This window comes from Pecten maximus, chromosome 18, assembly GCF_902652985.1.
Source record: "Pecten maximus chromosome 18, xPecMax1.1, whole genome shotgun sequence".
In the NCBI taxonomy this organism is placed as follows: domain Eukaryota; kingdom Metazoa; phylum Mollusca; class Bivalvia; order Pectinida; family Pectinidae; genus Pecten; species Pecten maximus.
The window spans coordinates 20,846,303-20,860,313 of NC_047032.1; the positions used below are offsets into that span (position 1 = coordinate 20,846,303).

The window sequence follows — 14,011 nt, forward strand, 5'->3', positions numbered from 1 at the left end:
TTTCGGGTAAGGCTAAACAAAACTTTGGATAACATTTCCTGGAACATATTAAACTGTCTCCCAGTAGTTTGACATAATGCACATATATATTAGGTTGAAAGAATACATAATCATGATTTCGATTAAAAAATTGATAACATTTATGAGATATCTTTTTTATCGTATAACTCCCATATTGAGCCTCTCTTACCTGGAAGATGCAAGGGAGGTCACTCTAACTGACAGGAAGTAAAGAAATAGTGTGGCGGTTGACAGCACGGTGTCCAGGTGGGCTTATTAACAGAAACATACTGATAATGAATAACGTTTGAATTAAATCCTAAAATTTTGGTAACAAAAGAGCCATGCCATCGCGTGCTACAATTGTTTTTAGAACTTTACAAGTTCAGTAGGTATAAATAGAATCTAGACAGAATATATATAATCTTAAAACAAATGTTGTAATGTTATTGATCAAATAAACATAATCCAAAATTTTGATGTTTTATTTAAACAGTGCACGCAATAGTTAAATACAAATTTGTCTATTAAAATTGAGACTGTCTCGAATTACCTGTCAAATGGCATTCCATGAGGGATGAGTGCACATATTCCGTTTTTAGACTGATCAAGACAATAGAAATAAACTGCTGTGATTTAGCAAGGAATTCGTTAGTTAAACTAATATTGATTGGTAATCTTTTGCTAACCCATGCTTAACACATTTTACCAACCTGCAATGTCTAGTATTATTCAGGAATATCATATCATTATGCACCAACATTTTGTACCTTGATTATATATACCATATCCCATAGAATATTTTGATGGGACTTTACAAATACTGGCCGTGGCCTGACAGCTAGATACAGTGACACATGTACGCTTAATATAAGATAAAAGATATGTATATGGAAAACCCTGTTTAAAATTGTAGCCATCATATACCTCCTGTGTATATTGTAACAAGTATTTAATATTTTTATCATGACCTGTGAAGATGCTTTACCTGATACAGTTATAATTAGGCCTACTGCAAATCATTTAGATATTGTGAATTGTGTTACTTCGTGAACACCTCTTCAGATATAAATTTCATGATGATTAGATACGAGTCATAGAATCAAGACTCCTACATACAAAAGGGTTACTTTCATACAAATAATCATGAAGGATTTGAATTAGTAAATTAACTCTTCTTAGATATTAATGCAAAAAAATAATTTCCATGCAAAATGTTCAATCAGAGACTTGTATATCAGGTATATACGTCTCTGGTTCAATGTAATTAAAATGCAAGCTTGAAAATCACATAATTTACATTCTGGTCATTTGAGAAACTTTCACTCAAACTAAAATGTCGTCGTCAGCCAGGCAAGGACAAAAGGATTTTTTTTTAAACAATCTAATGTAGAACAGGCCACAATTTACAGTACTATACTGGACTTCTATCATGATTGTTTCTAAAATTTCAATGTGTATTTATATATTTTTTTGTGTTGATGTTTTTAGGTTATTTAGGACTTTGAGGTTGAGTGAGATGACAGGCATATCATGAGATTGGACTCCAGAGTCATGAAGAGCCGGTATAGTTCACTTAATCCATAATTTACCTATATACTCCCTATAATGTCTGGAAACAGATGTTTACCCTTTCCTCCTTGGAAACTTTTTTTAATATAAAGTTAAAAGTTTATTGCAGTTATGTTTTAAGAAATAACTGCAAAGAATAAATTGAGTCTAAATGTAGCTTTTGGTCTTAATCTATTTATGAATGACATTTCTGGGATGAATAAATATTCCTGTTTCCCAAAAATGAGGCTAGTCAATTACCATATATTGTTTATTTTACAGAAATAAAACCATAAGGCAAGAGAGATTATCAATTTAACAAAGAAAAGTCCTAATTTACAGGCATAAGTACAGAGTGACTTTATCGTGGAGACTAGATTTTAAAATCCTGTCACTTAAACAAAATGTTCACTGTCAAAATTTTCTTCATTACTGAATGGTCATGAGAAACCAGGCAAAATGTCTTCAGATCAAATTCAGGTCAATATTTTCAGGTCAAATTGATGAAATTGACCTAATTTTCTGGTCAATTTCAGGTCAATATTTTTTCAGGTAAAATTTAGCTCTAGACATTTTGCCTGTGTTAGTAACTGTGACCAAGATGAATTCATGGCCAATGAGAACTTATTATCTGTTTAGGACTTTAGATGTAGAAGCATATGGATTTATCCACCAACCCAACAAATAATTAAATTTCACTTATTATTTTCATGAACTTTTCCCCCCAAAAAGTGAGGTTTTCGTATCAAGTAATGATTGACAAGGTCTATATATGAAGTCATGTTGGAATTGATGTCTTTCAGAATAAAACACTTTGTGTGGAAGCACAAGCCATTTTGGAGACTGTACATGAGAAATCTTGTCATCATGACTGCCGTCGCAATGTGTTCCGTCTTCATCGCCTGTCTTGATGAAGGTAATGCAATTTATAATATGTTACAATGGAGTACACTGTACATTAATCGCAAAAACTGGCTACTGGTTTTCTTGAATTCGTTAACGTTGGTTTGGTTTACCGGTTTCATCCAAACAGTGGGCTTCATCAGGACCATAATATTCTTGTATATTCTATAACATTATTTTTCAGATCAGTCATTTTTCGAACACTGATATTTTGAGTCTTGGAATCATGGATTTGTAATTACTCACAGGGCACTATATATATATATATCTCCTAGTGTTGGGACTCATCAAAATTTTGGAAATCTACTTGACAGAAAAAAAATCTTTCAAAAATTGCTTTTATTGACCTCTGAACACTATATTTTCAATATTTTATGGGTCCCATTAATAACATATATAAGTTGTTATTTCTGTATCCATCATAATTACGTACCATATAATACAATAAGATGTGTATACAATACATGTACACATGTGTATTGAGGTTTGTCCTTTGTGTATCTACATTGTATAATTATTTTCTTCGTTTTCTAGCCTAATATCTTTAATTAATCCCCTACCATGAAAACAGAGGGGACTTAATTGGTCCCGTACCATGAAACATGGGGGGACTATAGGTTTCTTCTCCGTTGGTCTTGTAAGTATATATACAAGTGTTGCCATGCAGCTGGTGTTCTGATTAATAAGGACGAGGCATGGATGCTATTTAATCTGGTAGTAGGTACATTAGCAATGGTATATGAAGGGAAAATTTTTTGAAAATGTGAGATTTTGTCTCACATTGCGTGAGAGAGGTCTTCATGGGAGAAAGCTTTGAATATTGTAAGTCTCCCAATGAAGGACGTGAGAGGTGGCAACCCTGTGTAGGTAATGACAAAGTTTGTCGGCACTTTAACGGCTTCATTAATCCTTAAGGGATTTTTATCAAATTTAATGCAATAAAAAAGGATCATAATATCTGGGACAAGTTTGAGTTTCGAGGGTTTTGGGTCAAGGTCACTGTTATTACAAGAATAAATATTCATACCCTTCCCACATTACACTCCGAGCTACATTATCGCCGTATGTTGCTGTTTTTAGCGGGAGTCAGTAAAGGATATTAATTGATTTAGGAATGCTCAGTATGCTTCTTACCACTGAATCTATATCAGACATCAGAATATATTTTTGTGTTGTGTACTACTTGCAGATTTCACTTCCAAAGTGAGAGGCTATGTTTGGAAGATAGACATGAAGACCTTGGCTGAGCAGTACAAAGATGAATCCTCACGTAAGTGTAACCCTTGTCATTTCCTTCTGACTCAACTAGAAATGATCTTTTGGTAGTGTCTGACTAGGGGGCTTGGGTTCGATTCCTAACAGATGCATTGAAATAATAATACAATGAAATTTATAATGGCTAAGTACATTTCCTGAGTCCCTATATATACACTGCTTGACTAAGTCTTGAGCTTGAGAAAATCTCCTTAGTCGAGTCAGAAGAAAGCAGTTTTAAAAAAATAATTCACCTTCAATAGATATAAAGTATGACTTTCATGACAAAATATGACAAAATTGATCTTTAGTAAATCGATTCAGAATACAAGTACATGTGCATATAAAGCTCCAGCTATACATCAAGCTATTGAAAGTTTGTGATTGTTTCCATCTGAATTATCGATCATGGTAAATTCAAAATTTGATAACAATCGTCGATTGTATACAGAGCAGGGGTCGACATTAACTTTTTTCTGCACTTGTCCCTTTGGACAAGTCACATTTATATTCACTTGTCCGAATGGAATTATCACTTGTCCCACTTGTAAATTTTCAATTAAGTTTAATGATGTTTTTCAATGTCTGTGTGTCATGCAATAAAATGATAACATTGCAATGACAACTATATTACTGATATTTATTGGTGTTTTGTCCAAGTTACATAATGAAGAAGAAAAAAAATATTACTGACTGCCTATTTTTGATTTACAGAAACTAAACTAGTCTTATAAGAATAGAAATAAAATGCCTAAAACATGAACATAATTGTAGAAATGCAATAGTGCATAAATATCTGAAATACTATCTTTGTTAAATCTTGCAATAAATAGTGAGCCTATAGAATCAGCATCTGTTGCCACTTTAGTCCTTCAAATTTCCTTGTACGCTTTTATTCATATTCCTTTTTTTTTCCAATATGCATATTCAATTCAAAGACAGCAATGGGGCTGATTGAATATTTTTGAAAAACATGGAAAGTTAAGTTATCATCTGCATAGTGTTCCGAATTAAACTATTTTCGTTATGAACAAGCCATTTCCAATGTACACCATCCATGTTTTCGTTTCATTTTTATAATAGGTATCAGGTGAAGTCTTGTGAATGTTGATTTCAGAATATAAATAAACAACATGAAGACAATATTTGTTACTTGTCCCATCTGACAAGTGTTTTGATACTTTCACTTGTCCGACAGCAATTTAGTCTGGTAGCGGACAAGCCTTAATGTCGACCCCTGCCTGAGTGATTAGTCAACTTAGCTCTGACTATGACTAATTGATCATGATTTTCTGTGATCGATCATAGTTTCACTATAACATGGAAATTTTCAGGAGTTACCAATCACATTTGAGTATTTACCATGAAAACAAAGAAAAATTAATTATATTTAAATGCGTTAAAACAACATCTCAAAGCATTGCTAGATCCCTTAAAAAACATCCAACACAATTTCACCCCGTTTGATGAATGTTTTGTAGATGTTTCCCTTTCTGTCCATAATCGATCAATAATCAATGCTCGATAGTTTAAGAAATGGTGATGATCAATCATGATTTTCTGTGACTTCCCACACTAGTTTCAATAGTGATGAACTACTAAAGGAGATGATAGAGACAGGAAAAGGTAATATATACAGGTATTTCTTTAAATTCATATGCAAGATTTTAACACATTTTACAAATTAACCAACAGGGAATTGCCATGTAAGCCTGGTTAAGTTACTGGAAAGTCTCCAATAGTATCTCAATACTATCGTGAAAGTAAGCCACAATATATATATATAGTTAATTAATCACATAGTAATAGTGTTGTTATAGAGAAAAATACCCACAATAGTCTGGCCTTTCATCATATATAGATATCTTTTATGATTTCTCCTTCAGTATACATAGACAAGACACATGCTGACCTGCTGTTCCAAAAGGTCAAAGTGCTATGTTTTATTCTGACCACGGAAGGAAAACTAGCTGGGAAAGCTCAGATCGTCAACAATACATGGGCAAGGCGATGTAACAAGGTGTTATATGTCTTGTGTACGAAGCACAAGGCGCCAGACCTCCTGTCCACCTGTTCTATAGGAGAGAGTAAATATCACCTGACTGGTAAAGTCCGACATGCTCTCACGCATTCCTACGAACACTACATGCAGAATTACGACTGGTTTTTAAAGGCAGATGATGATACATATGTTATCATGGAGAACCTGCGTTATTTGTTGTCACATTATCCCACTAATAAAGCAGGATATCTGGGCTATCACTTCAAAGTACACCTAGACCAGGGGTACATGAGTGGCGGGGCTGGCTATGTCATTAACAGACAAGCCCTGAAACAGGTGGTGGAGCAAGGGTTCCAACATAACAGTTGCCTTGAGGATGGTGGAGACGAGGATGTAGAAATCGGCAGATGTCTTCAATCTTCCAACGTGCAAGTGTTCAGTTCACTGGATAAGTATGATAGAGAGACTTTCCATACAGACAAACCTTGGCAGCATGTATGGGGAATACCACCAGGATATCTCAACTTGTACTCCAAAAATGGAGTGAGAAAGGTAATTGTAAAAGGCATTATGGCTTAAGGTGTATTGTATCTCTACATGATCACAGGTCCCCAGAGTATGTTGTTTTATTAAGTATTAATAATTTCATTTTATGTTTTTAGCCCTGGGATTGTTCAAATTACACTGCACTTGTGGTCCGTCCGTTGTCCATCATCTGTTATTAACCAGTTCAATAATGCCATTTCATAAGAACTAAGTACTTGATGGATCTTTCTCAAACTTAATTTGTATGTGTAGGTTCCCCTTGGTCCTTGCAAGTAGTTGTGTTCTGCTGATTTTGGGACTGATCAGAAAAACAATATGGCTGACAGGCAGCCATCTTGGATTTTGACTTGGATCATCACTGTTTCTTAAGAAGTGCTGGATTGATATTGCTCTTATTTCTTCTTTAGGCTCCCCTTGGTCCCTAGCTGTGCTTGTTTGATTCTGGGACTGATGAGAAAAACAAAATGGCTGAGAGATGGCCATTACAATTTTATAAATGAGATGAGATTTCGCTATTTCTTTAGAAGGACTAAATGAATTTTTATTCAAATCGCGCTGCGTATGTGGTCTGTGGTCCATGGTCTGTCCGTCCTTACTTCCGCAAACAATTCTTGTTATCGCTATTTCTCAGAAAGTGCAAAAGGGATCTTTCTCAAATTTCATATGTAAGTTTCCCTTGGTCCCTAGTTATGCATATTTCATTTTGGGACCAATCGAAAAACAACATGGCCGATAGGCAGCCATCTTTGATTATGACAATGGAAGTTTGTTATCGCTGTTTCTCAGAAAGTTCTCAAATTTCATATGTAAGTTTCCCTTGGTCCATAGTTATGCATATTTCATTTTGGGACCGATCGGAAAACAACATGGCCGATAGGCAGTCATCTATGATTATGACAATGGAAGTTTGTTATCTTAGAAAGTGCAAAGGGGATCTTTCTCAAATTTAATATGTAAGTTCCCCTTGGTCCCTTGTTATGCATTTTACATTTTGGGACTGATCCGAAAACATGGCTGATTTCATGCTATTTCTCAGAAAGTATTGAAGGGATCTTTGTCAAATTTCATAGGTAAGTTGCTCTAGGTTCCTTGTTATGCATATCACATTTTGGAACCAATCAGATACAACATGGCTGACAGGTGGCCATCTTGAATTTTGAGTTTGTTATTGCTATTTCTCAGAAAGTACTGAAAGGAATTTTCTCATATTTCATATGTAATTTCCCCTTGGTCCCTGATCTTGGATTTTGACAATTGAAGTTTGTTATCGCTATTTCTCAGAAAGTCCTTAAGATCTTTGTCATATTTCATATGTTAGTTAACCTTGGTCGCTAGTTGTGCATATTGCATTTTGGGACTGAGAAAACAATATGACAGACAGACGGCCATCTTGGATTTTGAAAATTCCAGGTTGCTCCTGCTATATTGTGTTTTATAAATTTATTAATTGTTTTGAAAGAATAGTGAAAGAAGGTAAAAGAAGAGAAAAGATCAGTCTTTCATTTGACTGATATGTATCATTCAATGGTGGACATCAAGGGCCCTCTGGGAACTCTTGTTCTCAAATTTCATATGTAGATTGCCATTGGTTGCTAGTTATGCCCTTTTGATTTTGGGACTGATCTAGAAAAAAGGACTGACAGGTTTACTGAAAGGATATTATCAGAAACTTAATGTGTGGATTCAGTTTGGAGTACTCTGATAAGGAAAATGATATGACCGGTATATGTAATGGTCTGGGATTTTGTTGTGTCCATTCAGTTATGACTCGAATGAAGAAAACAAAATGTCCGGCAGGAGGCCATATTTGATTTTGATATGGGAAATTTGTTATTGATATACATCTCAGAAAGTTCTCGGATCTTTCTAAGACCTCGTATATAAATTCCTATTGTTATCAAATGATTAAGTAGAAGAAGGGGAAAGAAAGGAAAAATAGAGAAAAGATTATAGGGGAAATATAGCAAATTCTTTAAAATCCTTCTTCTACTGTAGAAATGAAGGGATTTGATTCATATTTGGTCTGAAGCATCCTTGGGTGAAGGGAAACCAATTTTGTATAAACGATGGGTCTGGCCCTCCCAGGGGCCTTAGGGGCCTTAGGGGCGGGGCCCAATATGGGAAATATAGCAAATTCTTTAAAATCCTTCTTCTGTAGAAATGAAGGGATTTGATTCATATTTGGTCTGAAGCATCCTTAGGTGAAGGAGAACCAATTTTGTATAAACGGTGGGTCTGGCCCCCCAGGGGCCTTAGCGGCGGGGCCCAATAGGGGAGATATAGCAAATTCTTTGAAATCCTTCTTCTTCTGCAGGAATAAAGGGATTTGATCCATGTTTGGTCTGAAGCATCCTTGGTTGAAGGGGAACCAATTTTGTATAAACGGTGGGTCTGGCCTCCCAGGGGCCTGAGGGGCGGGGCCCAATAGGGGAGATATATCAAATTCTTTGAAATCCTTCTTCTTCTGTAGGAATAAAGGGATTTGATCCATATTTGGTCTGAAATATCCTTGGGTGAAGGGGAACCAATTTTGTATAAACGGTTGGTCTGGCCCCCCAGTGGCCTTAGGGGTGGGGCCCAATAGGGGAAATATAGCAAATTCTTTAAAATCCTTCTTCTTCTGTAGAAATGAAGGGATTTGATTCATATTTGGTCTGAAGCATCCTTGGATGAAGGGGAACCAATTTTGTATAAACGATGGGTCTGGCCTCCCAGGGGCCTGAGGGGTGGGGCCCAATAGGGGAAATAAAGCAAATTCTTTGAAATCCTTCTTCTTCTGTAGAAATGAAGGGATTTGATTCATATTTGGTCTGAAGCATCCTTTAAGGTGAAGGAGAACCAATTTTGTATAAACGGTGGGTCTGGCCCCCCAGGGGCCTTAGGGGCAGGGCCCAATATGGGAAATATAGCAAATTCTTTAAAATCCTTCTTCTTCTGCAGGAATAAAGGGATTTTATCCATATTTGGTCTGAAACATCCTTGGGTGAAGGGGAACCAATTTTGTATAAACGGTTGGTCTGGTCCCCTAGGGGCCTGAGGGGCAGGGCCCAATAGGGTTAATCCTTTAAATCGCTACTAGTCATAAAGTTATGAATGAATTTGAACTAAATTTGGTCAGGAACATTCTTGGGAGAAGGGGAACAGAGTTTGTATAAATTTTTACTCTGAACCCCCAGGGACCTGAGGGGCGGGGCCAAATAGGAGAAATAGAGATTAGTCTTTAAATCGCTACTAGTCATAAAGTTTTTAATGGATTTTAACTAGATTTGGTCAGGAACATCCTTGGGGGAAGGGGAACAGAGTTTGTATAAATTTTTACTCGAACCCCCAGGGGCCTGAGGATCGGAGCCAAATAGGGGAAATAGAGATTAGTCTTGAAATCGCTACAAGTCATAAAGCTATGAATGAATTAGAACCAAATTTGGCCAGGAACATTCTTGGGGGGAGGGGAACAGAGTTTGTATAAATTTTACTCTGAACCCCCAGGGGCCTGAGGGGCGGAGTCTAAGAGGGGAAATAGGGGTTAATCCTTTAAATTGCTACTAGTCGTAAAGCTATGAATGAATTTGAACCAAATTTGGTCAGGAACATCCTTGGGAGAAGGGGAACCGTGTTTGTATAAATTTTTACTCTGAACCCCCAGGGGCATTAGGGTCAGGGCCCAATAGGGAAAATAAGGGTTTATCCTATGAATCGCTATTTATCATAAAGTTATGTATGGATTTGAACCAAATTTGGTCTGGAATATCCTTGGGGGAAGAGGGGAAAGAAAGTTTATGTAAATATTGACTCAGACCCCCAAGGGGCCTGAAGGGTGGGGCCAAATAGGGGAAATAGAGATCTGTCTTTATATCGCTCCTAGTCATAAAGTTTTAAATGGATTTGAACCGAATTTGGTCAGAAACATCCTTGGTGAAAGGGGAACAGATTTTGCATAAATGGTTACTGTGACCCTCCATCCCATAACTATGTATAACATCGCTGGACATTAAGGGATAAACACAATTCTGATGTAAAAATAGGCCCAAGGGTCTTTCCCCACCCTAAGGGACTTAGTTTCTTCAAACACAATTAGGTTGTAAAAATAATCCATAGGGTCTTTCAGTCCCTTAGAGAGTAAGTGTATTAACAAATTGAACATGAACATTATTTTGACATTTGGTCAAATCCAACCAGGTGAGCGATACAGGCCCCATGGGCCTCTTGTTTGAAAGGCATGGGATAATTTTTGATTGGTTGTTTGTAGGGAGCCGATTGCTGCAGCCAGTTCACAGTTTCCTATCATCATGTTGATGCAGCTACTATGGCATTCATGGAGCACATGCTTTACCGGACAAGTGTATATGGACGACACGGACTCACAAATGCTACCGACATCTTTCCACCACGATATCATCGCGGCAGTCAGGGATAAGTAGCAGTATAATGTTATGTGATCAGCAGGACTGGTTGTTAGGTTGTGTTCTGAGGAAATCACTTGACACACATATCAGGTTTATCAAACAGCATACATATATTTATATATATGTAGATTTCTCACCTTTTTGCTTTTAGCCACGGGGGATAGGATGGGGGGGGGGGGGGGGGGGGGGCTGGACTATAAGTTCCCTTTATGTCCTATGCTATGCACATGTATAACAATCAAAATTTGTCAGTGCTCTAGCAGCTTTAATCCTTGAGAGATTTTCAACGTCATTTTAACTGTTTAAGGTTGTTGGGTGAAGTTCCAGGTCACCATCGCTATTTTTAGAACATCCTTTTACAGCATTCCAGCAGCTTACATTCCTTCAGAGATGTTGATCAAACTATAAAGGACTATTATATTTTTGAAAAGTTTCTTTTTTAATCAAATGCACATTTGATATATTTTTGGAGGTCTTTATGGTGTAAGATATGATATAGTCCAAGGGAATATACTGGAATTAACATATTGTCAAGTTCATAATTATTTATCAATGTTAAGCTGTTAATGTGTAGTTGAAGCACCCTGTTAGACTGTTAAAGGCTAGTTAAATCAGTCCCTGTCCCAGTGTTAGACTGTTAAAGGCTAGTTAAATCAGTCCCTGTCCCTGTGTTAGACTGTTAAAGGCTAGTTAAATCAGTCCCTGTCCCTGTGTTAGACTGTTAAAGGCTAGTTAAATCAGTCCCTGTCCCTGTGTTAGACTGTTAAAGGCATGTACATTATTGCCAATGAAACATAAGTCAGGTATTTTTGCTCATATGGTATTTTCCTTTTGTGATAGAATATACAGCATTCCAAGTTCTCCTACAAAGAAATGAGGCCTTGACTATTTTATATATTAAATATTAATGTTTTTTTTTGTGATCAGCATTCCCACTTTTACATGTTGATGTCATGGTATTATACATTAAATTTTATTTTATGGAGAATCTGTCCTGTTGTGTATTATATGGAGAATCTGTCCTGTTGTGTATTATATGGAGAATCTGTCCTGTTGTGTATTATATGGAGAATCTGTCCTGTGGTGTATTATATGGAGAATCTGTCCTGTTGTGTATTATATGGAGAATCTGTCCTGTTGTGTTTACATCATGCGATTACATTCATTGTCATGTGGAAACTTTAGATTTAGTATGTTGAAATAATGGTGTAATAATCATTATACAGAATTTCTTCTGTATGTGTGTGTGTATGTACCAATGTATGAGCAGATGTACGAGTGGTGTTATATATATGTGTGTAAGTACATATATGTTGCGAAGATGTTACAAAGTGCTCTGTTTTATCATATACTTGTACATGTATCATTGTTTTGAATAAAAAGCTCTTAATTAAAAAAAAAAGGGTTGAAATAATGAAGTTGAAGACAGAGTCAGGGGAAAACAGGCTGTGATAAAAAGTATCTGGTTTCAATTTTATGAATTAATTGTCTGAAAATACTAAGCTTTTGTAGAGAAAATTAATAGTTTTAAGTATATAATCTGGTCAAGTCTAAACTTGATATTGGTATCTGACTTGTTAGAGCCATACTGAAAGGATGCTCTTACCATGTTTCGTAACCTCGTGGAAATTTCAGGTCATCTGAGATGAAGTCTCAAGTAACCTTAATCGCCTTTTGTCATGGTGCGTTGTGCATCCTCTGTACATAAACAATTAACACTTTCATTTTCTTCTCAATAACCAAGAGGCCTAGAGACCTGATGCTGGGGTGAAGGGCTATCAGATTGTTCAAATGAATGACCTCGACCTTCATTGAAGGTCACATGGGTCAAATATGCTAAAATCTTTTAAACATCATCTTTTCAAGATTCAAGACGCTTAGAAACCTGATACAATTGTACATGTATTTGGCCTGTAGCATGCTGGGGTGAACGACATTGATCTCAAATTCAAGTGTACAGGAATCAAATCGGCCAAAATATATAAAAACTCAGGTGACTGTTAATGTGCGTGGGCCTCTTTTAATATCTTGGATTTACATGTACTTGTTATTTGAATATTGTGTTTAGATGATAGTGATTTGAAAAAAAATATATCCTGTGTGGTAATGTTATCATCGTCCAGCATCGACCTTTTGAATAAATTAAAACAAGTTAATCTCAATATCAAATTTCATTTAGGCAACTAGCACGGGGATGGACAAGAACTATACATGTACATAATGTACAGTGTACGGTGGATTGAAATACAGTCTTGGCTCACATTTCAATCATTATCATTGTCAAATCTTAAAATATGACAATGTTGTACTATATCACACCTCTGATATTCAAGCCATGCTTTGTCAGTTGAATCTATCAATACAACACGACACAGGTAACACCTGATGGAACCAAATACTGACTGAGGACTCACCTAAGGTGAGTATTTGATTCTACCAGGTTGGTATAACACCATATTAACTTAGTGTGTTTATTTTCATATTAGATATGAAACATGTTTGCTTGTAAACATAATATTGTTTTGTGTTTCTTAAAATAGAATATCGGGCCAATATCTTAAAATACTAACGTGACTGTTTAGCCCATTAGGAAAGTCACAGATATAATACAATGCATAAATTTCAAACAATGATGGTGTGTTTACGACTGATGCACCTTGTACAGGGATTGATACACCTTGTACGGGGATTGATACACCTTGTACGGGGATTGATACACCTTGTACGGGGATTGATACACCTTGTACGGGGATTGATACACCTTGTACGGGGATTGATACACCTTGTACAGGGATTGATACACATTGTACAGGGATTATTGCATTGTAATATTTGGATGATAAAAAAATCCGATATTTCTGATCAAATAAGTGAGTGATATAAAAATGATATGGTTGAAAAGACAGATAACATAAGTTAAAGTTAATTTAAATGTGAAGAAGTCCGATCCCTAATGAGATAATGTCTATATATATTGACCACCAAGTTATAACATGTTATCAAAGGGAGATAACAAGTTCAGACATAATAACATATCCTGGTTATTATTTATAATTATAGAATCATTTAAAGTGATAATATTTAACATCTGTCTGTTTGATATTTTGGCTTTTTGATATAATGGTTGGTATATTGATGCCAGCCATACAAACTGAATTGTCTGTGTATTAAATCATGTGATTTTAATTTTTTCTTTGTTTTATACATTTCACGGTTGTTATTTCTGTTGGTGTTACCTCGTTATCGGTGTCTATTATATTTGTATATCGTCAGAAATAGACCAGACTCTGTTCTAGTGATACAAATGAGTCACATGGATTTCCAATGAAGTATTGCGAGATCTGACCATTCT

At 36.0% G+C, this 14,011-nt stretch overlaps 1 protein-coding gene across 1 annotated transcript; it reads left to right on the forward strand.

Annotated features, from left to right (window-relative positions):
• Nucleotides 1-228: 228 nt before the first annotated feature.
• On the forward strand, nucleotides 229-10,824 carry LOC117316625 (glycoprotein-N-acetylgalactosamine 3-beta-galactosyltransferase 1-like; the record flags this gene model as incomplete). Its single annotated transcript, XM_033871304.1, is given in 6 exon segments — nucleotides 229-267; nucleotides 1,492-1,565; nucleotides 2,355-2,467; nucleotides 3,644-3,724; nucleotides 5,595-6,262; nucleotides 10,503-10,824. Coding segments are annotated over 5 exon segments (1,062 nt in total). The 5' UTR covers nucleotides 229-267; nucleotides 1,492-1,533.
• Between the last annotated feature and the right edge of the window lie 3,187 nt (nucleotides 10,825-14,011).